Source organism: Portunus trituberculatus, chromosome 46 (genome assembly GCF_017591435.1).
Source record: "Portunus trituberculatus isolate SZX2019 chromosome 46, ASM1759143v1, whole genome shotgun sequence".
Classification (NCBI taxonomy): Eukaryota; Metazoa; Arthropoda; class Malacostraca; order Decapoda; family Portunidae; genus Portunus; species Portunus trituberculatus.
In genome coordinates, this window is record NC_059300.1 from 3,817,956 (window position 1) to 3,844,669 (window position 26,714).

Here is a 26,714-nt window from a genome sequence, read left to right on the forward strand (position 1 = left end):
TGCTTTCACTGAAATTTCTTTAGTTAAGAGCTCTGGAAACACGACATGTCAGTTTTCATTAATGGCAAGAAAATGTTGGGTTTATCTGGTAATATTACTGAATCATTTTGCCTTTCATTATTTCCTTTTTCATATTCTAGCTTTATCATCTTTTAAATTAATGATTATGCATTCAAACAGATGAACTGGAATGTGTATGAACACAGATCTCGTTTATTAAAATGAATGTGACGTGAAGCGTTGTAGAATATGTCATCTATCGATATCTTCAGGTACTAGACTTCTAACATCCAAAAGATAGAGCTATTAGATATTCCATATGGACAGTGGCGTAATGAGAGATAAGTTTACATGGGGCGAAACCTGAAAACGCCTCCCCTAAAAGTAATAAAAAGGTGAGATTAGGTATAATACACTTGTTTATCATGTATGCTTATATTATACTTTACATACATGAACTTTAAATCAATATTTTGCGCGCCTTCAATTTTGCAGTCTAAAATAACGGTCTGAACATCAATATTCTCAGTAGCCTCGCTTGTGTCACTCCCTGAGAAATGTGCCGCCGGGGGCATTCGCCCGCTCATCGCCCTATCACTACGCCGCTGCATGTGGATTCTGTGTTTAGCAACAGATCACTGCTAACTAGTGTGGGTGTTTCTGAGACAATTCCATGTTCGTCTCTTTGGATGAATGACAGCTGTGCAACAATGTGTTCTTGAGGAGGCAACAAAGCAAACAGTGTCACAGAATATGCATTAAAAATAAATTTAGTATACTCTTAACATCATGGTTTGCTATTCTCATATTTTGATTCTGTGACTCTTCAAATAATTCCAAACATTAAAGTTTACCCAGACAAAATGCCAGTCCTAACACCTGACCCATCTTTGCCCACTCATCACCTGTCACGATGGATGGGAGACGGGCGGCGAGCGATAGGCGTGGTGCTGATTTGCACCTTGGACATTTCTGAGAAAACATAATGAATGACTGGCATCTGGGAGCAACACTCATTAGGATTTTCAGGAAGTGTGTGTCAGTCTAGCTTGGAGTCTCAACAAATTCTGTATGTTTCACTACTGCACTTCCTCAGCACTTCTGTGACTTGCTATGTGGAGTGATTCTCTCGTTAAAACATCATTTCAAACCAGTTTTAATATTTCAGTCGCTAATGATGCCTAACCATCCACCATATCTATACATTTTAAGTTGTTAATACGTTGAGTTTTGATAAATAATAGTTTTCTTTTTTTTTTCCGAGGTAGTAAGAGTTTTGCTAACTTTGTTCTTTTGCTTGACAGTCCATTCTTTTACCTTGAAACCGTTTGGGGTCATGAACACTAACCTTCCTAAACAACATGAAAAATATCATTGCATTTCAAATTTCTGATTAATGTATTCCTTTATTATTCACGTATTAAGCCTTTTATCCAGCAATTCTATCGAGAGAGAGAGAGAGAGAGAGAGAGAGAGAGAGAGAGAGAGAGAGAGAGAGAGAGAGAGAGAGAGAGAGAGAATCCTTCCTTTATTATTCACGTATTAAGCCTTTTATCCAGCAATTCTATCGAGAGAGAGAGAGAGAGAGAGAGAGAGAGAGAGAGAGAGAGAGAGAGAGAGAATCCTTTTTGTTATCGATACAGAAGTTGGTCTTATGAGTGACTTGGAAGGTTTAAAAGCCCTCTTGAAGCCCTTAGCCAATATCAAGAGTCTGACACCTGCAGAAAAGTAGAGCCAGCCCTCTACCACCGCTACCCGCCCCAGCCCAGCCAGCCGCCCCAACCAACCACCACGCGGCTTTATTGATTTACACAGCGCGCGGCGTACAGAATAAAACCATTTACGAACATGGAAGTGTGACCGTATGTAGTTCGGTCATATAGTACGCATAATTTTCTCCGTTATTTTCACTTCATGACATTTGTATAATTTTACATGTGAGTGTGTGTAAAATTATGGCCAACTATCTTTAGTGCATGTCACTAAAAGTAGTGTTATTTGAATTATCTTTGCTTCCTATGATGGTTTCATGAACTTTTGAGAACGTAACACTTTTCCTAGCTAATATTTCAATGGAAGTTTCTCACTGTACCAAATGAGAGAAATTGCAAAATAGTTTTCCTTTCACGATAAAAGTCACATTTACTTGCAGGTTTCTATATACATATTGTCTGACTAATCATCTCAACAATCATCTTACTCAAGCTGAATAGTAATAAATGCATGGCTTACCCGAACCAGAGCAAGACAAAGTACACGACTTTTCGAAAAGTACAAAATAGTCCCCCATTTGAAGCACGGTGCAAGAAAGTTGATACTAGTCTAGCTTCGTTTTCTGTGGTTTTGTTTTGCTGAGGAGGAGGACGTAAGCAAACCAGCGCGCGGGGGTGGGAGTGTCCACGCCCGTCCCTTGAAAGAGGAGGGGAACTCTCCACCCTCCACTACCACCGCCATGTCGCCGCCAGGAGGAGGGGACGTTGTGCACAACGCACTGGGCACCGTCACCCCGCGAGGCCTCAACCTCCTGACGGGCGTGGCGACGGCGGCGACCATCACGGCGGCGGCGGTCGGCATGCTGGTGGGTAAGTATCGAGCTGGCGTGTGTCTGCAGACTGGCTCATTCGACTTGTTGCACCTCATCACTATCTTGCTCTGTCATGCGATCATGCCGTCATGTCCTGCCCACTACCTTTCATGTGGGATTATTGAAGGAGTATTGTCTCCGTCCAGCCTTTTGTGACTCGGTGCCACTCACTCCTCAGTGATTCCGCCCCATGTGGTTCACTGCGGTATTGCGGGAAAGTTCTACCGTGTCTCTGCTGCCGCTTGTTTTCCTTGTAAAATATTCGTTCTTGAAGGGAGAGGTTAATATGGGCATCGTGTATTATTTGCATTGGGTAATGGCTACACAGGCTTGCTAGTTGCTTTAGGAAAAGTAAGCCTATTGAATTCAATGAATTAATTTCTTAGGAGCTGTCATGCCTACCTAGGTTAATTCAATGAAGCTAATTTTGATACATATAGGACATTTATTTTATAGTCGTAATTATGTAATGGATTGAAAAATGCTAGCATACTCCAGTGCAGCACTGAATCCCCAATATTGAGAATTACTCAATATTCATGGTAGAGCAACTCATCTTGGAAAATCTCAAGGAATTATAATAATACAAATTTGTTGTGGCTTTCTTACTATGTTTCAACTGGCATGACCATTCATTCTTCCTTTTTATGGTTCCTCCTGTGGGCAATGAGGTGGGTAGGACATGAATGCTGAGGACACTAGAGATCCTTCAACATCCCTTTGTTTTAACATTCACTCTGAGGACAATGTTCCATATTTATTTTTTGTTTATTCAAAGCTCACATTTATATATACACATCACAGTCACAACATTTCATATGCTTAGTTAATTTAGGAGAAATTTTTTCTATTGACACCTAAGAACTAGAGACAGAATCATTACTATAGGACTGTTGCTGTGAACATAAGATTTCATAAGTCCAGATTCATATTCTGCTTGTGTTTTGCTTTCAGCTGCCACAAAATGCTTTCTTGTCTTGATTAGTACCTGTGTGCGATAAATTGTAGCTTTAGAAATTTTATCAGTCAATTCTTATATGAGGCTCTCATCCCAAGGCATTTTCCCAAACCAGTCAAAAATTCATAATATGAAAGCTTAGCAGCTAAAACCAAAGTGAGTGACAGGCAGAATCTGTACATATTAGGACGTGTAATGGTAAACGAGAGATTTCCACTTCTCTAAATTTGCATTTTGCCTTTGTGTATTAGTGTTTTAGGGAGTTGCTACATTGGGTGCTCTTACAGCTGAGTGGTTGGTGTGATTTAGTCATGCAAGGGGTGTATTAGCAATGTGCATTACTGTGATGGTTCCCTTCTGAGAAGAATTTGTAGATTGTCTTAGCACTTAATGGCATTTGTTTTGGGCTGTGACATCCTCAGGTGGCTGTGGATGCGGAGGCAGCTTTAGTATAAGGTAATAGTGTGCCGTTTTGTTTACATTATTGGCAGTAGACTTTTAGTGTTGTCACCACAACCTAACCGGCTATTAAGTTGAAGAATTTAATGTAACCTTTGCAGTAACTCCTGTTAGCCGGGCTTTTTGGAGTGTCATTTACCATCACACTGGCATCTCCATGGAGCAAGCAGCTCTTACCCAGTATATTTTCCTCACTGCAAATTCTATATAATAAACTTTTCAAATTTCTTGTTTAGCCTGACATGTTTTTCAACATTTTCTTTTAGATCCCTGCCCAGCTTGATTTGCCATGAAAAGGCTCAGCTTTAAATAATGTAGTACCAGTATGAATATAAGACCTACTGACATTGATGAAGCTTGGTATACAGGCTTAGTTGATGGATAGTGGTAAAGACAAGTTTGGAGATTATTTTTTATGTCTGCACACACACACACACACACACACACACACACACACACACACACACACACACACACACACACACACACACACACACACACACACACACACACTGTCCCATCTATCTATAAAAAACATAGAAATAGATATTGACAAATGATAGTAATTTTTCAATCTCTTAGTTATTGGGTGAATAATACCTTGATATTTCTTCTTTACACTATGTTTCATTTTGAACATAAGGTCTGGAACTCAGAGGAGTGGCATGAGCTGCAAAGTAGTCACTTAAGATTCTACTTGTGTTGGAAGACTGAGGGCTTTACAAAAGGACAAAGACTATTTAAGCCTTTAATGCAGAAGAATTTTAGAAAAATTGCTTATTTATGTCTAAATTTGGCTTGTTTACAGCCTATCAGAACTCTGATGATTGTTAATCAAAGTATGGTCATCTTTCAACCAATTAAACCATTCGGTAATGTGTAACTATAGTAAAGGTAGTCATCGACTTATGACTATGTTTGATTGTAAACCAGTTGTAACTTGAACTGATCATAAGTTAGCCATGTTGAAATACTGTAAGTATATTATGCAGGATTGTAATAATTTTCAAGCCATATGGTATTTTAGAAACATTTTCTTTCTTTATTATTTCATTTTATTGGCTTGTTATTTTTATTACTATCAGATCTGTCATATTTGATCTTTATTTTCTATTCATTGATTTTATCAACACTCTTCTTAGTGTATTGCTATTACTTTTCTTTTCTACAAGTTTGTATAACTAAATGTTCAATTTTTTTTATTTAGTAATTTTTCTTTCTGTAGACATTGCTGTTCATATTTCCAGTCATAGCTCTGATCATAAAATCTAAGAGTCCAATGTCACATAGGTCATAATTTGAGAACTACCTTTATTGTTGATAAAAACCTTTTGAATTTTTCAGCTTGAGTGTGATGATAAATTTAGCAAATCTGATGCCAATTTTGGCTCTCATTTCCAACTTGTTTCCAAAAAAGGAGTTGGATACTTTTCAACACACACACACACACACACACACACACACACACACACACACACACACACACACACACACACACACACACACACACACACACACACACACACGGCCCGGTAGCTCAGTGGTTAGAGCGCTGGCTTCACAAGCCAGATGACCGGGGTTCGATTCCCCGGCCGGGTGGAGATATTTGGGTGTGTCTCCTCACGTGTAGCCCTGTTCACCTAGCAGTGAGTAGGTACAGGATGTAAATCGAGGAGTTGTGACCTTGTTGTCCCGGTGTGTGGTGTGTGCCTGGTCTCAGGCCTATCCGAAGATCGGAAATAATGAGCTCTGAGCTCGTTCCGTAGGGTAACGTCTGGCTGTCTCGTCAGAGACTGCAGCAGATCAAACAGTGAATTACACACACACACACTCTCTCTCTCTCTCTCTCTCTCTCTCTCTCTCTCTCTCTCTCTCTCTCTCTCTCTCTCTCTCTCTCTCTCTCTCTCTCTCTCTCTCTCTCTCTCTCTCTCTCTCTCTCTCTCTCTCTCTCTCTCTCTCTCTCTCTCTCTTCCACATAATATCTGGCACCAGTAATGAAACTGGCTTGTTTGCTTGCCCAGCCCTAGCATAACACTAGTGCTGGGAAGTTGGTAGAACATGAAACATCTGAAGCTGTATCTGGTAGTGCAGTATAGTTATTACTTGAGTGGCATGGTTCACGAGGGCTTGGGAGCAGCATTGATGTTTGCCTTGAAGCTGCATGCTGGAATGGGTGCTGAGGGAAGCCTGATAGTGTATTTACTCATGGGATGATGACAATTACCAGAAGGCAACATGACTTGCCTCTTCTGTATCTAGATTACTTCCCTATGACTATAATCTATGTGTAGACAGTAAACAAAATAGATTTCACACAGACATGGGCTAGAGTTTGTTCATTTCTTCAAAGTCTGATGACCACCTCATGACACTTGGATTTGTGTACCTGGATACCTGATTCTAAATGGGAACAAGATATTATACCTACTGGAAATACAGTGCATTATGTCTCATATATAGTTCATTGATTGCTTAATGTCTAATATTGTTATATGACTTCTAAACACAAACCTATGAAATTATATTGAATTTGATTTCACTCTTAAGAGTTATTCTCATTGATAAATATACATATAAGTATCTGAAACTAGTCCAAACTCTATGCCATGAATTTAATTGCATCTCAAGTTAGAGCAGCTTTTGTTAATGGTGCTACTCACCTAGAATTATTACTACTATGGCTCATGCACCTCCAGCACCCTCACCCTGGACACACACCACAGTAAAGGGGACCAAGTGTGTGGCACAGCAGGACTTAGAACAGGAGTGGTTTTGGCCTTCAGGCACCCACAAGTGTCACAGCCTTCCTGCCAATGACTCCCTCACTCCCCTGCAGCACAATGTTTCTCTACAGAACATTGTCTTCGCTTTCCAGGTACCAGTATTGTATTGATGTGTAGAGGCTATGGCTTCTCAGTAGGAATATATCACATGTACTTTTTTTCCACTCTATGTCTTAACTGTTCATTTTTAGTGTTGAACACAATTTTTTTTATTTAATGCAGTTACCCAAAACTTCCTTAGTGTGGTATGAGTATGGGCTTCTCACTTCTGGATCTGTTGAACATTGATCAAATATTTATAATATTTTGCAAATGATAATATGACAGCATTGGCCTTGTTCATCATATCGTGATTTTTCTGGCATATACTATTTCATAGTGCTATTTTCTGATGTTATCAAGGACAAGTGTGTGGCAGATTGGGCAGGTTGATGGTCTAAGTGTTAATACTGTATCTTGAGAGCAACTGAAATTTTTTCCAGGACAAGTAAAATATGTGTGAGTAAAGATAGAGAAGAAAGAGAGGGAATAGTGGTGTGTTGGTGTCCTCTTTATACCATATGTTATCTTTTTCATTCTTCCTCCATCTTATATAAGAATATGAAAACATAAAGGGAGTTGGAAGAAGCTGTAAGACTTACACTTGACAGTCTTTATATGAAACATACTGCCCTATTCCATCCAAGGATGGTTATTTTTCTATCCTCCTAAGTGGTAATAGGAATACACAGATGCTGCATTGATTTGCTTTTTAATTAGAGGCAACTAGATTTCTGTGGATAAGCATTGATTGGCACCAAGCATAGGCCAATTGCTGATTACTAGTGCAGTTATGGGCAGCACTTAAGAAATGTTGGATGGTTGGTAGTTTGAGTGTTGTTATGCAGTTTAAATGCACATCTCTTTTCATAGAATATGAAATACTTCATCTTTATGAAGTAAACTGAAATAATTTCATGTGTTGCAGTTTCCACCAACAAAGAAAGCTGCATCACGATGGCAGCAGCGCCTGGCTGGGTTGTTACGGCTTCGACTTTTACGAGAAACAGGTATCATCACAAATTTTCTGATGTGATAATCTTAAGATTACTATTTGTTGTGAATTTCATTTGATATAATTGGAACTTGTATAGTAGATGATAATTGCTTTATACATCAGGGCCATGGCCAGCTGCCGGCTCCAAGTTGACTCTGAGCACTCGTCTTGGCTACACAAACGGCAACACAACAGCAACCAGCAAGCCCATCTTGATGGCTGACAAGATACAGACTCGACAAGTATCCTGCCACTTGATAAATGAACATGAATTTGGAGGGTCCACTTATGACTGTTCTCCAATGCCTCTAATTGTATTGTACAGTCTTTACCATGACCATTACATTATCAACATAAGGCTCAGCAGCACTGAAACCTCCAACCAGGCTTTGCCTGAAATTCAGGATCTATATATTTCAGTAAGTCTGATGCTATGATTTATGTGTTTCTGGTAATCCAACTGCTTTTTGATGAATTAAAAAATTTATTTTAAGAGAAATTGCATTCCTAGCTGCCTTTGGTCAAGTTTTGTTCGTCTCTTGTATTTGCTGTATCAGTGTTTTGATCCTTGCTACTAGGGAATCTGTATTTAGCTTGCAGTTTGGTTCAAGCAGATTAATTTCTCAGTGTTTTGGCAACCATGTACTCAGTGTATATAATACTAGGGATTTGCATTAACTGAGTTTCTCTTAACTGTCTCTTCACAGTTTATAAGTCAGAATGGTCACTATGTGAAGGTATTGGTGACACTGCAGACTCTGTTTCTCCCTCTGGTGGCTGTCATCCTGGCCTGGTACCTACATATCCTCCGGCAGCTGAGGTGGTCCTACACATACTTCCAGATGATCCTGCTCCTGCTTGCAGTTGCATTACTTCTGATAAACTGTGAGTATTTATATAAAATTGTAGTGTTAACTAGTCCATCTTTATTATGTAGAGTTCTTTAGTATATATTTTTTGTAATTTGTGTAGAACTGCTTCACAAAGATAGCCAGTATATGCAATTTCTCTTTAAGTTACTGCTATTACTACTAGAAGTTATTAAGCCCAATGTTTCTGCTCAACTGAAAGCATGCACAATTACTGTATAGTATACTTATATTTTTTATTAATTTGTTATATCGTAGAAAAAATGTCAACATTATCAAGTATGTATTATGGTTTGCTGCTGATCAATCCCAGTTATCAGAAGCCGCAAGAAATAGTTATAAAAAAATTCAGTTGTTTTTGTTAGCCTTGCTTGTTTATGTTAATTTTTACATGAAGGTTTTTGTGATCTATTGTTGGTTATAATAGTCAATTTTAAACATTTTCTGGTTTTGTTTATATAATGATGATTGATCATTTGTTAAAGATACCAGGAAACTGGAAAGAATACAGAGGATAGTGACAAAGATGGTAGTCAAGAATTGAAAGATGTAAGCAGTTTAGAAAGACTTGAAGAAATGGGATTATTAACTACAAGATAGAAAATAAGGAGGAGACCTGATAACAATATAAACTACTAGTGAACAATATAGAAAGAACAAACAGAAATTAATTGTTGCTACAGATGGAGGAGAAAGAGAGATGTACATAAGAGCATGGCAAGAAAATAAAAAAAGAGTAGATATTTGAGTGACATCAAGAAATACAGCTTCCCATATCAAACTATTGAAATCTGGAATGATATGAAGGGAGAGGTGGTTGTGACAAACAGTGAACACTTTTTTAAAGAGACTGGATGAATGTAGATATGGAGACAAGACAAAATGAGCTTTGGCTCATGCCTTGTACAATACAACTAAGTAAATACACACATGCACACATGCATAATAAACAAGCTTTAGAGATGCTTGGGGATGAGGAAACAAGATATACCTACAAAAGAATATATAAAGAAAGGTAAAAAGAGTAAATGTCTCAGTTACTTCAAGAAATATAGTTTCTTGCATGAAAGCATTGATATCTTGAATGATTTAACTCAGGATGGGAGGGTGGGTTGCAGCTGTTAGTGAGAGCAAACTTAAAGAGTTTTAGACAGCTGGATATAAAGACAGGGCAATAAGTTTTAGCCTGCACCCTGTACAATACAACTAGGTAAATACAATCACTAGATAAATACACACTGCTAAACACACCATGGATCAACATTGGGTTCACTATTGCAGGTCCCTGGACATATCTCACACTGGTAGTGAACTGCCCCTGGCTTATCATTCTTCAGGAGCTTAGTCTTGGTGTCTTCTATGGCATACTCATGACATTCCTTCACTTCTTAACTCATCTGTATATTGAGGTATGTTAATAGGAAGTTGAGTTTATTCTATTTCTTTTTAATGCATTATTCAAATTTTTTTGCCAATCTTGATCATTCTTCATTCCATTGTTTTTGTCTAACAAACATATGCTTTCATCACTATTATTACAGCAGTCCCACATGTTCTTCATTAAGAGAACTTTGTACTGTTCTTGCTCCCTCATATTTATGTTTGCTTAGTATTAATGTATATTCATCTACCTCATCCATTGTTTGTATGTAATTTCAAACTGCTTTCATGCTTCTCACATCATGTCTTCGTAAGGTGTATATGGATTTTCGTACTCAAGCAAATTTTTATCTTTTGAGGTTTGTAAGTTGATTTGAAAAACAGAATAAAGAATTCTTACTATTTATCAGAGAAGCGGTGGCGTAGTGGATGAGGTGGTGAGCATGGGATTGGGCAGACATCCATACATCGGTTCGAATCCCACCACATACCACTTTGAAGCTATGCCATTTGTCGAGTGGTTTAAAGTTACCTATATGTCACTATGATACCCAGGCTCTAGATGGTTACACCAAAGTGGGTGGTGATATGGACCTTAATATTGGTACCGCTATAAATAAAATTGCCTGCGCCTCTAATGGATGGAAGTTAAACAGCGCTTCCCACGTATACTCTTTAAGTATGCCTACAGGTGCTATAGGCTGTAACATAAAAAAAAAAAAAAAAAGCTTATGAAATTTTAATGTTTCCAAAATTAAATATATGACAGTCCCTGTTTTTATAATGAGTTCTGTTGATGTTTCACTACTGATATGAATGAATTAAAATGTCTTATTGTAACATTTGTCAATTTCAGCCAGTGAGTCACTGCCCCAAGGTGCGAACTGCGATGATGAAAGTCATTGGGGCATACACGGCCACCATCTTCCTTCTTGACTTTATGGAAAATGTCATCCTGCTGCACAACCCACTGCCTTATGTGTGGGAGTCCCTCCATCTTGGTCTAGCCACCATCACTGTGCTCCTGGTGGTGGCATACCTAACCTACATCACCATCAAAGTTTACTCAGTTAGTGATTTGTTTTGAATGTTGATTAATAATCATTGGCATCATCAGTTTATTAATATCTATTTAGCTGTTTTGCAGTCTGTCTGTGGGATACTATTAACATGGAGGACATCCATTAAGATAGACAAGTGTTTAGTGATAAGTATTTTTTTTAACCAAGTATTTTTTTTATCATTTTGAAATGTGATCATGGCAAGAATTTCTGATCATTTTCTTTAATCAAAATACTTCTTATTACAGGCTGTTCTGGTCCTACAGAAGAGTACAACCAAGGAAAACACTGAAAATATCAAAGTGGGAATGAAGAGAGAATGTAATTTGCATGAGGTGAGCTGCCGGTGGAGGGAGATGCTACTGCTGATGGTGTCCTGGATCTGTGTTGTGCTCACTGCTGCAGAATTCATCATTAAGAGAGTGAGTCATCAGCACACTTTGTCACTGATATGATTATAACATTATTGCACAGGAACTGCAAAATCTTTGTGTGAGCACTGCTAATTTGGAAGTTTTGCATATGATTTGTTCAAGGAGGAGGCAGTGACACCTACTAAAATGATAATTTACTCCCAGCAAGGTTTAATAGCACTAGTTCTCTTCCGAACCAATTAATTCTGGTCTGGACCAGTTCAGAAGGTGCTGTGAACTTTCCATTAAAGCTAGTTGTCTTCTTGCTGAATGTTTCTCTTTGTGTCTCATAACTCAAGGGAACAGTCACAGCCTGCCCTCTAAAGACAACTCTCCTTCTTCACACAAAACTACATGCACTTTACTACACACACACCCTTCACTTGAAGAAAAAAAGAATGGCAACTCCAAATCCAGCCTTGGAGTCCCTCTTTTGGGGAAGGCACCATAAATGTCCCCAGGTCAGACTACTCTTCCTGTAGCAACCCAAAATGTCTTGAAATCCCTCAACTTTTTCTTCATTAACTTCTGCAACATTCACAGTCTCAGATCTAGTTTTCAATTTGTAGACACTACCTCTCCTCTACTAAATGTCATTTTCTCACTGAAACACATGTCTGAGGCAATTGACAGTAGCCCCTTTCTGTTCCTCCTACTCTCTCTATCTTCATTTTCATTCCAAAACTGGATGTCTATGTGCACAATGACTGAACTAGCTCCCATGCTGACACTCTTGAATTTTCCGAGTGACTAAATAGTCACTCTCTAACTAAATTTATCTGTGCTGTGTATCTCTCCCTAACTCCTCTCACTATAGTAAATTCTTTGATTATTTAACTTCCAAAGTGGAGCATATTCTGTCCCTCTATCCTTTCATGGAGAACTCCATCCTTGGAGATTTCAATGTTCACCACCAGCTTTGGCTTTCTTCTCCCTTCACTGACCATCCTGGTGAACTAGTCTTCAATTTTGCTATCCTCCATGACCTAGAGCAACTGGTGCAGCACCCTACTCGTATTCCTGACCATCTTGAAGACAGCCCAACATTCTTGATCTCTTCCTTACCTCTAATCCTTCTGCTAATGCTGTTACTCTATCATCTCCGTTGGGTTCCTCCAATCACAATCTCATTTTTGTATCTTGTCCTATTTCTCCAATCCCTCCACAGGATCCCTCCAAAGCAGAGGTACTTCTGGGGTTTTGCCTCTACCAGTTGGGGGGAACCTAATTAAGGGGGTATTATGCTGATTTTTTCCTTGGAATAATTACTGTTTCCATGTCAGAGACCCATCTCTTTGTGCTGAATGCATAACAGAGGAGATAGTGTCTGGCATGGAGGCGTACATTCCTCACTCATTTTCTCAATCTAAACCTTGGTTAACACAGCGTGTTCTCATGCTATACATGACAGAGAGATTGCCTGCAAAAGGTACTTGAGCCTTCCATTTCTTGAATCTCATGCACTTTATATATATATATATATATATATATATATATATATATATATATATATATATATATATATATATATATATTTTTTTTTTTTTACATTAAGGCCTATAGCACCTGTAGGCACACTTGAAGAGTGTATGGGAAGTGCTGTTCAGCTTCTGCCCATTAGCAGCACAGACAATTTGATTTATACTGGTACCCATATCAGGGCCCATATCACCCCCGAAGCTCATCTTGGGTGTAACCATCTAGAACCTGGGTATCATGGTGACATGTAAGTAACTTTAAAGCACTCGACAAATGGCAAAGTGTTTAACCCCTTCGCGCCGGATGTTAAAAAAGCCCGCCTGTATGATATACGTGTGGTAGTGCGCGCGCCCGAGTGCGGGAAACTCGTGCAAGCTTGTCATACTTATCGTCTTTGTGTATTATGCTGCTATTTTTTAGTCACTATATCGCCTTCGAAGAGGAAAGTGGACACTTCTCTCTTCGGGGAAAAAGAGAGAGAGAGAGAGAGAGAGAGAGAGAGAGAGAGAGAGAGAGAGAGAGAGAGAGAGAGAGAGACATTTGCTAATATTTTAGACACAAGCATGTAGCTTATCTTTCGAGAGGAAGAGGGGAGGGGGAGGGAGAGGAGAGAAGAGAGAGAGAGAGAGAGAGAGAGAGAGAGAGAGAGAGAGAGAGAGAGAGAGAGAGAGAGAGAGAGAGAGAGAGAGAGAGAAAATTTGTTGTTTTTTTGTATTTGTGTGTGTGTGTGTGTGTGTGTGTGTGTGTGTGTGTGTGTGTGTGTGTGTGTGTGTGTGTGTGTGTGTGTGTGTGTGTGTGTGTGTTTTCATGAATGTTACAAGGCGGGACGCATGTAACTTATCTTTCGAGAGGGAGAGGGGGAGGGAGGGAAGGGAGATGGGGAGGGAGGAAAGGGAGATGGGGAGGGAGGGAATGAGAGAGAGAGAGAGAGAGAGAGAGAGATGGGAACAGTCTATGCCATTGGGTAATTTTAGACACAAGGCATGGGACGCATGTAGCTTATCTTTAGTGATTGGTGGAGACAAGGATGGTGGGAGGAGCACTAGGATTTCAAGGACAGCATACGGCGTGTGTAGTTGGTATCCAACACACTATACGGGACAACTGAACTGAAGAAAGCTCAGAAAAGAAATATGACGTCTACGTAGGCGTCACCATATTTGCTACTGGGTCTTCATGATGCCTACATAGGCGTCTTCGTATTGAAGGGGTTAAGGCTGTACATGGTGGGATTCGAACCTACGCGTGGACGTCTGCCCAATCCCACGCTCACCACCTAATCCACTATGCCACCGCCTCCCTATCTGCCTGGAATCATGCAAAGTCTGTTCTTCAACTTGCCAAACACACTTTCATAAATACAAAATGTCAAAATATTTCAAATTCCAATTCTCTTCCTGACTTCTGGCATCTGGCTTAAAACATCTCCAGTAACTTTACTTCTTTATCTTTCCCTCCTTTATTTCATCCTGATGACACCACTTCCATCTCATTTGTTTCTAAAACTGAACTCTTTTCTCAAACCTTTGCTAACAACTCCATCCTGGATGATTCTAGGGTTATCCCTCCCTCTCCTCCTCCCTCTGACTATTTCATGCCTTCTATCAAAGTTCTTTGTAATGATGTTTTCCATGCCCTTGCTGGCCTAAACCCTCAGACGGCTTATGAGGTCCTTCCTATTGTTCTCAAAAAAACTGCGTTTTTGTGCTTTCACCTTGCCTGGTCAAACTCTTTCAACTATGTCTATTGACTTTTAACTTTCCTTCTTGCTGGAAGTTTGCCTACATTCAGCCTGTTCCTAAAAAGGGTGACCATTCTAATCCTTCAAACTGCCGTTGTATAGCTTTAATCTCTTGCTTGTGTAAAGTTTTTTAATATATTCTCCGTAGAAAGATTCTTAAACATCTGTCACTTCACAATCTTCTGTCTGATTGCCAGTATGGCTTCTTTCAGGACTGCTCTACTGGTGATATGGTTTCCTTACTGTGTCTTGGTCATCCTCTTCTAGAGATTTTGGTGAAACTTTTGCTGTTGCGTTAGACATATCAAAAGCTTTTGATAGAATCTGGCACAAAGCTCTGATTTCAAAACTGCACTCGTACGGTTTCTATCCTTCTCTCTGCAACTTTATCTCAAGTTTCTTTTCAAACCGTTCTATTGCTGCTGTGGTAGACGGCCACTGCTCTTCTCACATCCTAACTCTACTCGTATTAACAGTGGTGTTCCTCAGGGTTCTGTCCTGTTATCCACTCTCTTTCTATTATTCATTAATGATCTCATTAAGCAAATTTCTTGCCCTATCCACTCCTACACTGATGATCGATACCATCCTACATCTTTCCATGTCCTTTCGGAGATGACTAACCCTTCAGGAAGTCAACAGATCATACAGGGATGCCACAGAACGCCCAACTTCTGATCTCTCTAAGATTTTTTGACTGGGGCAGAGAAAACTTAGTAGTGTTCAGTATCTCAAAAACTCAATTCTTCCATCTATCAACTCGACACAACCTTCCAGACAACTATCCCTCTTTTTCAATGGCACTCAACTGTCTCCCTCTTCCACACTGAATATCCTCAGTCTGTCCTTTACTCATAATTTTAACTGGAAACTTCATGTCTCATCTCTTGCTAAAACAGCTTCTATGAAGTTAGGCATTCTGAGGTGTCTCTGCCAGTTTTTCTCACCCATCCAACTGCTAAATCTTTACAAGGGCCTTATCTATCCTTGTATAGAGTCCTCTTCACATATTTGTGGGAGGGGAGCCACCCACACAGTTTTATTAGATAGGGTGGAATCAAAAGCGTTTCATCTCATCAACTCCCTCCTCTGACTGTCTTCAGCCTCTTTCTCATTACCAAAAGATCTTACTAACTGCAGTCTCTCCTCCTCCTGCAGCCTTGCTGCACAAGGCTTTCTTCTTCCTTTCATCCCTATTCTGTCAAACTTTCTAATGCAAGAGTTAATCAGTACTCACAATCATTCTTACCTTTCTCTGGTAAACTCTGGAATTCTGTGCCTGCTTCTGTATTTCCACCTTCCTACGAATTGACTTCTTTTAAGAGGAAGGTTTCAAGACATTTGTCCCAGATATTTCGCTAATTCTATATCAATCTTTAAGAGAACTGGCATTTCAAGTGGGCCTTTTTTTATAATCTTTTGTTGCCCTTGGCTGGCTTCCCCTCTTGCATAAAAGAAAAAAAACGACATCATGAGATATACAAGAATCTTTGTGTTAACTGATACATTGCTTGAAAGTTTGCTCTGCCACTTTAAATATAATTCTTATATTGTTATGCTGTTTCAGTTACATGATGGAATGTGGATCTGGGAGGATATTTTGGGCAACTTGGAAATCCAGAATACAAGTGGATTCCTCCTTGGTGTTTACAGCTTGTGGAATGTTTTCACCTGTATGGTGCTCATCATGTACCCTCCCATACCACCCCCAAACACCTCACAAGGTAAATACCATCTGCTAAAACAAACTTTAAAGACTGACATAATTTTAGATTTATTGTAGGATTTTAAGTTTTGATATATATATATATATATATATATATATATATATATATATATATATATATATATATATATATATATATATATATATATATATATATATATATATATATATATATATATATATATATATATATATATATATATATATATATATATATATATATATATATATATATATATATATATATATATATATATATATATATATATATATATATATATATATATATATATATATATATATATATATATATATATATATATATATATATATATGCAAGACACAGTCTGTTGCTGCTGACATTCACACTAATAGCAACACCTAGAAACAATTTTTTGTTCTGAGATTAATACTTTTGTCTATTTTTCTTATATACAGGGTGCAGCAACATAACTTCCTTTTTTCCAAAAGGCAATAAAACAAGATGTATAAATCAGAAAGGTTTTAATTTTGTTTCATAGTGATAGTACATATTTAAAGTTTTGTTTCACACAGTTTTGAAAATCATATCAGGTAGGTGACGTCCCCCATTGTCCATACACTGCATAAACCGATTTTGGGTGTTTGCCATGACCCTCACCAGCGTATCAGCTGGTATACTGGCAATTTCTTCTCGGATGTTGGCCTTTAAGTCTGGTAGGCTTCTCAGGCGGTTGACATAAACATGGGATTTAAAATATCCCCACAAATAAAAATCACAAGGTGACAAATCGGGGGAACGGGCTGGCCACTCCAAATCGCCCCTTATTGAAATGAGGCGCTCCGGAAAGTGTTCCCTCAAAACAGCCATCGATGCCCTTGAATTGTGAGCCATTGCTCTGTCCTGTTGAAACCAAATGTCCCCTAGGTCAAATTCTTTAATTTGTGGAAAAAAAAAATTCCTCCAACATGTTTGCATACCGGTCTGAATTCACTATCACTGTGACCTCATTTTCTTCAAAAAACCAAGGACCAACAATTCCAGTGGAGGAAATTGCACACCACACTGTGACTTTAGGTGAATGCAAAGGCCTTTCATGCAATTGACGAGAATTGGTGTAAGCTCAGTAGCGCATGTTTTGTTTGTTGACGCATCTAGTCAAATGAAAATGTGCTTCATCACTAAAGTAAACAATAGCGTCTTCAGGAACGTTTTAGAGAAGTGCCTCACATGCGTTCCTTCGTGAAGTGAAATCACGTACGGAGAGTTCCTGCACAATCGCTATCTTGTAAGGATGGTAATGAAGGTCATCATGAAGTATTCGCCTCACTGAACGATCGGAAAGTGCAAGGGTAGAACCATGTTTGCGTGCAGAATGTCGTGGGGATTGCAAGATTGAAGATCTCACTGCCTCAATGTTCTCAGGTGTTCTGATGGGCCGAGGTACTCCAGTTCTTCGTCGTGTCATACTCCCGGTTTGCCTGAACGTAGTGACCCATGTAACAATTGATTTCCGGTCTGGAATAGGGCCTCTCGGGGCAACATTGAAACGATTTTGAAAAGCGTGTTGGGTTGCAATCACAGACTGTCGATTCGAAAAGTAAGCTTCGACGGCAAACGTACGCTCCTCACTACTCCAACGCATGATAGTGACTTACTGTGTTTCCAAGAAAACTTTTGGAACGGCCCTGTCAATGAAACCATGCCCACCTCGCTACTACTTCTACACCCAGATTGCCACGCATTATGAAAAAGGAAGTTATGTTGCTGCACCCTGTATATATATATATATATATATATATATATATATATATATATATATATATATATATATATATATATATATATATATATATATATATATATATACGTATATATATATATATATATATATATATATATATATATATATATATATATATATATATATATATATATATATATATATATATATATATATATATATATTATTACCTCCTTTTGATTATTTACTTTATAATGAATACAATCTAAATAAAACCCTGACTTTTGGCAATTCTCCAAGGTTAATGGATATATGCCTTGCATGATACAGGTGAATCAGAAGTAACATTAGAGATGCCCACCCAGCAGCAGCAGACTCGCCTGCGTCCCAGACCTCCACTGCGGCGCCAGAATGCCATTGACATTGTGAGTGAGGACTCAGTTGAAGGTGTTACCCTGAACAATCCTGCCATCAGCATGGACTCAGCAGGTGGAGAGCCCGTTAAGAAGCTGAGTGTGGTGCATGCTGATGGTCTCATAAGCAGTGATGATGCTGTCAGTGTCTATCTGATAGGTGGCGACAGTGTAGTGAGTGCCACTGCCACTAATGAAGCTCTTGCTGCTGATGAGGATGAGGATGAGGACCATAACTTTCAGAGTCGTACTATAAGTGATATTTCTGTTCCAAATGGTGCTGTGACCGTCAGTAATACTATTTCCACCAATGCTGGCACAAGTATGGATGGTGTTGGTGTTGTTCATCACATGACTAATAGAAGTGGTGGTTGCTCATTGTGTGGTACTCCTGCTCTGAGCTGTGATTCTGCTCCTGGCAATGATGCAACCAAGAGTTTGAATTCTTTAAGCAACATTTCCAACAGTAATATGGATACAGCAAAGCTAGTTTCCATTAAATTAAAGGAATGCAAGAAGGGTTCTATGGTTCTTGTGAATGGTGTCACTATTCCAAGTCTTGATGAGGATGGGAGTGATATTGATATGATTGATGACATGCAGAGTCGTAGTGACTTGAGAGGTAGCGGAAATTAAGAGAAGATATTATTGGCTTGGTAGTCACAAGTGGGTGCACATTTTGCTCCTATTGTGACTAATATCATAGAGTAAGATGTGGAGACAAACTTGAAAGGAGAGTTGCATTGTGTTTTGTGAAGTAATGTGAACAAAAATAGCAGAAGGATGAAAGTTCATGTGCAGTGCATGCATTTGTGGTTTTGAAGAGGAGACTTAGAATTACACCTGAGACCTGCTGCTTAGTTTTCAGCAATAGAGATCCTTAAAGTTGGTCTAGAGCTTGTCATACCAAATGAACCTCAAACAGCATGTAACGATGTTCCTGAGCTGTTTGGTAAATATCTTATGATGCATGACATTCTGCAAAGCAACAGACTGTAATGTATCATGTAATTGTCTTCTGCAGTCTTTCACATGTTACTGTGCATTTGTGATCTAGTTATTGTGAATCTGTGAAATCTATGTGAACATTTTTTAATGATGTCACATGCTTGAGGAAAAATGGAAGAGTTTGACGAAATAAAAGAGTTTTGAAGAATGCAGTGGTGAGGGTGAAGTGTACATCTGGATCAGTGAAATGTTTTCAGTTTTGTATGAAGCTGTAGATAAAAGCAGTAGTAGAAAAATAAAATATGAAGTGCCAGAAAGTCATATCATTCATGAGTTTGTGAAAGAAAGGTGATTATGATAAGTATTTGAATATTTGATGAAAGTATACTTTTCAGTGAATGGTAACTAAAGAGAAGTAAATAGTTTGAAAAGGACTTTGGTAACATGGTTGATATTGCTGTGAAGATGAATCAGATAATCTACATATATTTGTATATTTGGAAAGTTGATGTTGCCACATGCAAATAATACTTAAAAGTGGAATGAAAGTAAGAGATGTAGCAGTAAAATTGAGGCATTTCTGAAGGATGGAATTATGATGATATGCAAGCTATGATTATTTTTAAAGGTGAAGGAATTATATGTACAGCAGAGATGGTCAAAAGTAACAGACATTTTTTTCAAGGAATGACGGAATAATAGAATGACAAATTGGTGAGTTGCATACAATAGGATTCAATAAGGAAGATAAAGGGAAAAAATATATTTGAAATTTGGAGATTATGTAACAGTGGAAGAGTATAAGAGCTTGACTGAGTTTGGCTGACAGGTACAGGTTGAAACAAGTGGTAATTCATTTGATATGATCATCCCCCTTCATTTTATTCTGAGACATGTCTGTCAGAATAGGCAGCTAGATAGATAGATTGATATCAAGATACAGGTAGATTGATAGGTGGGTAGGTACAGATTATGTATGATAGGTATAACAGCTGCAAAGATCTTTTTAGCTAGTTTCTTGTTTTGTATATTTGTGTGTTTGATTGTCTGACCACTGTCAAGCTGTTGATTGAAAAAGAAAAAACTGTATCACATGCTGGACATGTGATATATCATTAACTAAATGTGATAAGCTATTCTAGCCATATTGTCTGTTATGTGACGTAGCAGGCAAAGTATTTTTACTGAAGAGCGATAATATCATCCCGGCTTTACCTTTAATGTACTATTGTGCAGCTAATACCTTGTGTTCCTCAGGATAAAATTCCCTGAAAATATTCTTGACTTTTCAGTGACAAAGCAACTAAGAGATCACTTGTTGCATGGCAATTTATCAGCCTGCACTTCATATGAAGACTTTTGCTTATGGATGGTGAAAAACTGCCACCTCCATGATAAGAGGCTCACCTTTATAAAGATGTGTATATCTAATGTAATTGTTACCTGGTTTAGCACTACATGGTGTGTGTTCATGACTCCTAGAGATGTACATTTTACAAATTCAGTATGAAGGGTGCCAAGGTTGTGATTAATATATTGTACCTATTTACCTTAACTTATTGATTTTATTAGCATTTTCTGACAAATTGGAAATGATTTCTGTCAAATGTTTATAGTGAGAATTCTTTCCAGGTAATATATCATTGGAGGGTACTGGAAAATTGAAGTGTAAATACGGTAATTCATTGGAAATGAATTTCTGTATGTAAGGTGCAATCATATGTTCCAAGACTTTGTCCATGAAAAGGAAGAACTGTACCTGACTTAACTTTGTCTGCTATTCCCTTCAGTGTACCATGTGATGCACCACTTCCAGTTCTTCTGCCATGCTTGGAATACTCCCTGGAATTCCTCTTAAGTTCATTATTTAAGGACTATCTGTGATTCACATTGTATCTTTTTCACTGACATTCTGTTCCTTTTGAAGGTCAAGTGCTGCTCAGAACTCCTCATTTGGATTGTTGTTTTATTGTTGTTGGCCTGCCCCATCATTTCAAAGGTTTCCATTGCTGAATTATCAAATTCTATATAGAATTTGATATTTGCTTCATATTTAAATTTGGTGCTCATTACAAAATTGGAAGTGGACAAGTGAAGATGTTAAATAGTCAGGGTGATGCAGGTCCTGACAATGAGAGTGATGCCATGTGGCATTTTCATTCACGACCATGATTCACTTAATCATTGTACAAAAAAAAAAAAAAAAACAGTCTTGGAACTTTTTAATTGCATCTTGTACATGCTGGTAATAGTGGATCTGATCTAAAACATTTGTTTAGTTCTATGTTACATAAACCACAGACAAAATAACAGGCTATCTGTTCATGTTATTTAGTTTAATGTTATACTCAGGCAGAACAATAGATTGCAGGAGCTCTGATTGCCATAAAAATCTAGTTAGAATTTGTTCATGTAATCATCATACTGTCATCAATGAGTGTTGAAATTTATTGTGTACCCTTTTCATAAGATATCAGAATTTTTCACATTGTATATAATTTAAGTGTTGAGTCGTGGCAGTATGCTGTTCACTGAATGTCTCACAAATGTTATACAAATTTTATTTTTGCTTTTTCTTGCAGTTTTGATGCACTGTAGTATTATTGTGCTTATGTATTGTCCAGCATGTACAAGGGCTCTGTGTCAGCCTGGCCCCTGGAGCATTGGACTTCCTCTTACCGCCTTCCATGTGTCATAGGAGCATTTTTAAGGAAATTTATCCTGTTACTTAGGGCATAAGACAATAAGTAGACACTCATATTTTATACTTATTAAAAAGAGAAAGGGATGCAATTCCATGTTTTGTAGCTTTCCTGATAGTTTTCATTCATTATAGTTCTTCTGATAATTTTGAAATACTTGATACACCTTTAGGAATGGGTGCTTTGTAAATCATACTACCCACATGATATTAAAAAAACACAAAATGCAAGATAGTAGTACATATTATAAACATCAGGGCATGAGAGATACAATATTGCACAAGTGAACTTAAGTAATCTTTTAAATAGTCATCAGTGCCAATGTTTCTGCCTTTAGGCTGTATGCATTTTGTCATACCCACCATTACTATGAAGATTAAATGATTGTGATCACCACCACTGTCCTCATTATCATTGCCACCATCACCACTACCATGACAATCATTATTATCATTTGTCATTGATTCACCATCATGATCATGATCATTGTCTCCCATTGAATTATTTTTTGTCAGCCATGGAGTGAGTTGATGTTAAACTCAAAAATATAAGTAGCAGAAATAGCCAATCTATACCCACACTATTCCAACCTGAGAGAGTTTTGCATTCCCACTGTTTTGCTTCTCCTAAACAGAAGTTACTTTATGGTGAAAGACTTGCACAGTGACCAACATGATTCAACAATGCTGTCATGTGTTTCAAGCAATGAATCTCTATTATGTCTGTCACTAATGAATCCTCTCACTCTGATGTTTAAATTTACCAGTCTGACAATCATATTTTAGCTTTCAGTTTTAGTGCTCATCTTCTTTCAGTGCATATTTTTATTACATGTCTCTGTGTAAGGGTTTTCTGGCCTGAGAGCAACTCTAAAACCAAAGTCCATATCCTGCTGTTCCTTGGCCTTAGTTCTTGCTAAAGACCAATACATTGTCATTAATCTTTTTAATGATCCCACCACTGGATTGGATAGAAATAAAGGCTGTAATGGTTGCCAACCATCCAGTAAATTGCCAGCAGACTCAGAGAAGGATATTGGCTCTGTGTTCATAATTTCCCTTTCAAGTTGCAAGATGTGGAAGTACACAAGAATATGGTTAGCAGGCACACAGAAAACATAGAAAGAGAAGATAGCTGCAGGAAGCAGAAGACATTAATTATTACTTAAATGCCAACAACTCACTATTTATACTTAATAATCATGAAATTATGTCATGTTCAACTTGAACTATAATTTTAGGAAATGATATTAGCCATATACAATGATTTAACAGCAACATTTAAACATGGTAATATTAAGGAAGCCCATAAGTGGAATTACAAATTTCATAAATATTACTAATGAGGGATATATATTAATGTACCATTTCATAATTTCTTGTAGAACTTAGTAAAACCATGTTTTATTGGGCTTCACAATACTGGACTAGGCAAATGTACCAGTCCATACTTAGATATATCTGTGCTGTGTCTTATTCATCTGACATGCAGTCTAGTCTGTTCACACTAGCAGAGACAAAAAAGAAGCTTACTGCTGTATTACTGTTATTCATTACCTGAGCTAATAAGGAAACAATAACTGCATGTCCACCTAACTCAGACTGCTTATTTGTATCATACTCTGGACTTTGTCAAGCCACTCTTTGAACTTGTACTGTCATGTCCCGCAGGGATGTAAGGCAGACAGTTTTGTTTCCCCGGCCTTGAAGGATTCAGCCCCAGTTAGTCATCATTGTTGACAAGGTGGATGGTTTATCTTTACTTGTATTTATGCCCTTTTCCAGCATATTTACTGATGAGATATGAAACTGAGTCGTATCTCAAAGATTTGAAGTTTAAAGATTCCTTTTTTACTTTAGTCACATGAATTTTTAAAAAGTGGTTTTTAGTATCTTTGTTACTTTAAATTGAATTCCAATTGAGGAGTAAGCCATATGATATCTTTTGGAATTCAAATGAAACTTAGTGGAAAATTAAGCATCCATGTGCCTCTGTAACAACTTTGCCAATGGACAACTTTGTCAACTATCTTCTGTTCTCTTCCTCCCATCAAACCTTAATCCATCACTGCATTAGTTTACTTCCCTATTTATTATGTACCATCATTCCGTATCATTTGAACATTTTTAGAAATGTGTTAATAAGACTGGCACTACTACACAAAAAGAACTAGTTCTCATAAAATTATAATGATAAAGTTGTTATATGATTTTATTGAATAATCATCTGTGCTGTTCAGAACTTGTAAATGAGGTAAGTGTTTGCCTGTGTCCACACAGCCCTGCACTTCATGATGCAGTGCTTGACCATATCCAGACTAAATTAAGTAAGAAGGCAGTGGGACACATGGCAATAGAAATACATAAAGTACATAAGAGAAATTAAAATAGGTATCAATCAGTATGTATTCATGTAATAACAATGTATGGTTTAATATTGTATGTTACTTTGATGTATATTTTCTTAATACTGTATTGTTAAATATGTTTCTTATTGTAAGTGATTGCAATTCTTTGTTGTTAGGGATGGGGACTGCATATTTGTCATTGGCAAGTTTTGTAATGTAATATATCATACATGTTATTACATCTTTTATTCACTCAAAGCTGTGAACTAACCCTTTCATCTCAGTTGTTGTACTTGTTGTTACAAAAAATGACAGTTCTAGATCAAACAGTTTTTCGAGATACTAGAAACACTACAGTAGCTAAGTCAAGTTTGCCTGGGATTCTGCCATTGCATAATTCATCAGAGTTTTTATCTATCTATTTATTTATTTTTTCAATAAACGCCTCCTTTTCCGGGAAAAAAAAACGTTCTATCAACAGTGATCCGACCTTGCTTACAAGATCATTGGTTAAAGCAAAGTTTGTGTACTTCCATGGAGAGAGAGAGAGAGAGAGAGAGAGAGCATAATTATGCAATATGCATTTTTATTTGAACTTCCTTGAATCCATGAATTAGCTGGGTAATTATGCTATACAATTGTTGGCCCGTTGGTGTGGGGAACCTTTGGCCACGGGTTGTTGCTCTTCCCTCACCCGCATATTTTGTTTGTTAGTTATCCGTTGCAGAAAAGTGGGGAAGATGTAGATTTGATTAGGTACAGACAGGTCAGAGATGATTTGAGTAAGGTTATAAAAAAAAGTAAAAGGCAGGCAGAGATAAAACTAGCTAGAGCTGGGAGTAAAGATCCCAAAAAATTATATAGTTATTACAAGGTCAGTGATAAAAGAAATAAGGATAGGATTGGACCACTCAGAAAAGATGGTGTAGTAGTGGGTCAAAATGAAGACATAGTAGAATTATTGAATGAACAATTTTCTTCAGTATTTACTAGGGAAAGAATAGGAAATCCTGTTACAAACAGTGCGACGAGTAGTTTAAGAGCTTTAGAAAATATTGATATAAAACCGGGAATTATTAGGAAATTTATTCTTGAACTAGACGATAGGAAAGCTAGTGGTCCTGATGAGCTACATGCCAGAGTACTTAGGGAGGGTGTAGACAGTATTTCTGAAGCACTTAAGTTAATCTTTGAAAGATCACTTAGGTTTGCTGAGATACCTCAGGACTGGAAGTTAGCTAATGTTACTCCAATATTTAAAAAGGTAGGAAGGATGATGCGAATAATTATAGACCGATCAGTTTAACTAGTATAGTATGTAAGATACTAGAGAAAATCATTAAGGGTAGTATTTGGGAGCATTTAAATGAGAATAGATTAATTAGAGATACCCAACATGGCTTTAGATCAGGGAGGTCCTGTCTTACAAATTTGCTCGATATCTTAGAATATATTACCAAGGAGTTAGATGATGGAAATAGCATAGATGTTATATATCTAGATTTTAGCAAGGCGTTTGATAAGGTACCGCATAGGAGGCTAGTGTACAAATTGAGACTACATGGGATAGGGGGTAGGTTAGTTGATTGGATTAGTGAATGGCTTTCTGATAGGAAACAGAGAGTAGTATTAAATGGGGCAATGTCTGAGTGGAAGGAAGTGGTTAGTGGGGTACCCCAAGGATCAGTGCTAGGACCTCTTCTTTTCTTGGTGTACATTAACGATTTAGATATAGGAATTAGTAGCAAAGTATCAAAGTTTGCAGATGATACTAAGATAGCATGTGCAGTACAGGGTGAAAAGGACAATTACAGAATACAACGAGACCTGGACAGGCTGATAGCATGGGCAGACAGGTGGCAGATGGAGTTTAATTCTAAAAGTGTCAGGTTATGCATTTAGGTAAAGACAACACAAACTTTAACTATGAGATGGAGGGATGTTGGCTAGAGGCAGTAGAGGAAGGAAAGGATTTAGGAGTAGTGATAGACAGGACTATGAAATTTTCAAAGCAATGTTTAGAAGCAAGAAATAGGGCAAATAGGATCCTGGGTTTTATAAATAGAAATGTTAGTTATAAAAGTAAGGAAG

At 37.8% G+C, this 26,714-nt stretch overlaps 1 protein-coding gene across 1 annotated transcript; it reads left to right on the plus strand.

Annotated features, from left to right (window-relative positions):
- The first annotated feature begins 2,358 nt into the window (after window positions 1–2,358).
- On the plus strand, window positions 2,359–24,859 carry LOC123519995 (protein wntless-like). The gene is made up of 10 exons (XM_045281761.1): window positions 2,359–2,582; window positions 6,698–6,876; window positions 7,752–7,833; window positions 7,944–8,239; window positions 8,528–8,705; window positions 9,971–10,098; window positions 10,926–11,138; window positions 11,379–11,552; window positions 16,331–16,487; window positions 18,544–24,859. Exons 1-10 carry the CDS (start codon window positions 2,453–2,455, stop codon window positions 19,260–19,262), a joined length of 2,256 nt encoding a protein of 751 aa, XP_045137696.1. The 5' UTR covers window positions 2,359–2,452; the 3' UTR covers window positions 19,263–24,859.
- Window positions 24,860–26,714: the final 1,855 nt, after the last annotated feature.

Excerpts from the sequence above, each read along its gene's own strand:
- LOC123519995 (XM_045281761.1), top strand. The coding sequence starts at position 2,453 with ATGTCGCCGCCAGGAGGAGGGGACGTTGTGCACAACGCACTGGGCACC. Across the intron at positions 7,834-7,943 it reads TCGACTTTTACGAGAAACAG|GGCCATGGCCAGCTGCCGGC; the intron begins GTATCATCACAA and ends TTTATACATCAG. Across the intron at positions 8,706-9,970 it reads TGCATTACTTCTGATAAACT|GTCCCTGGACATATCTCACA; the intron begins GTGAGTATTTAT and ends TCACTATTGCAG.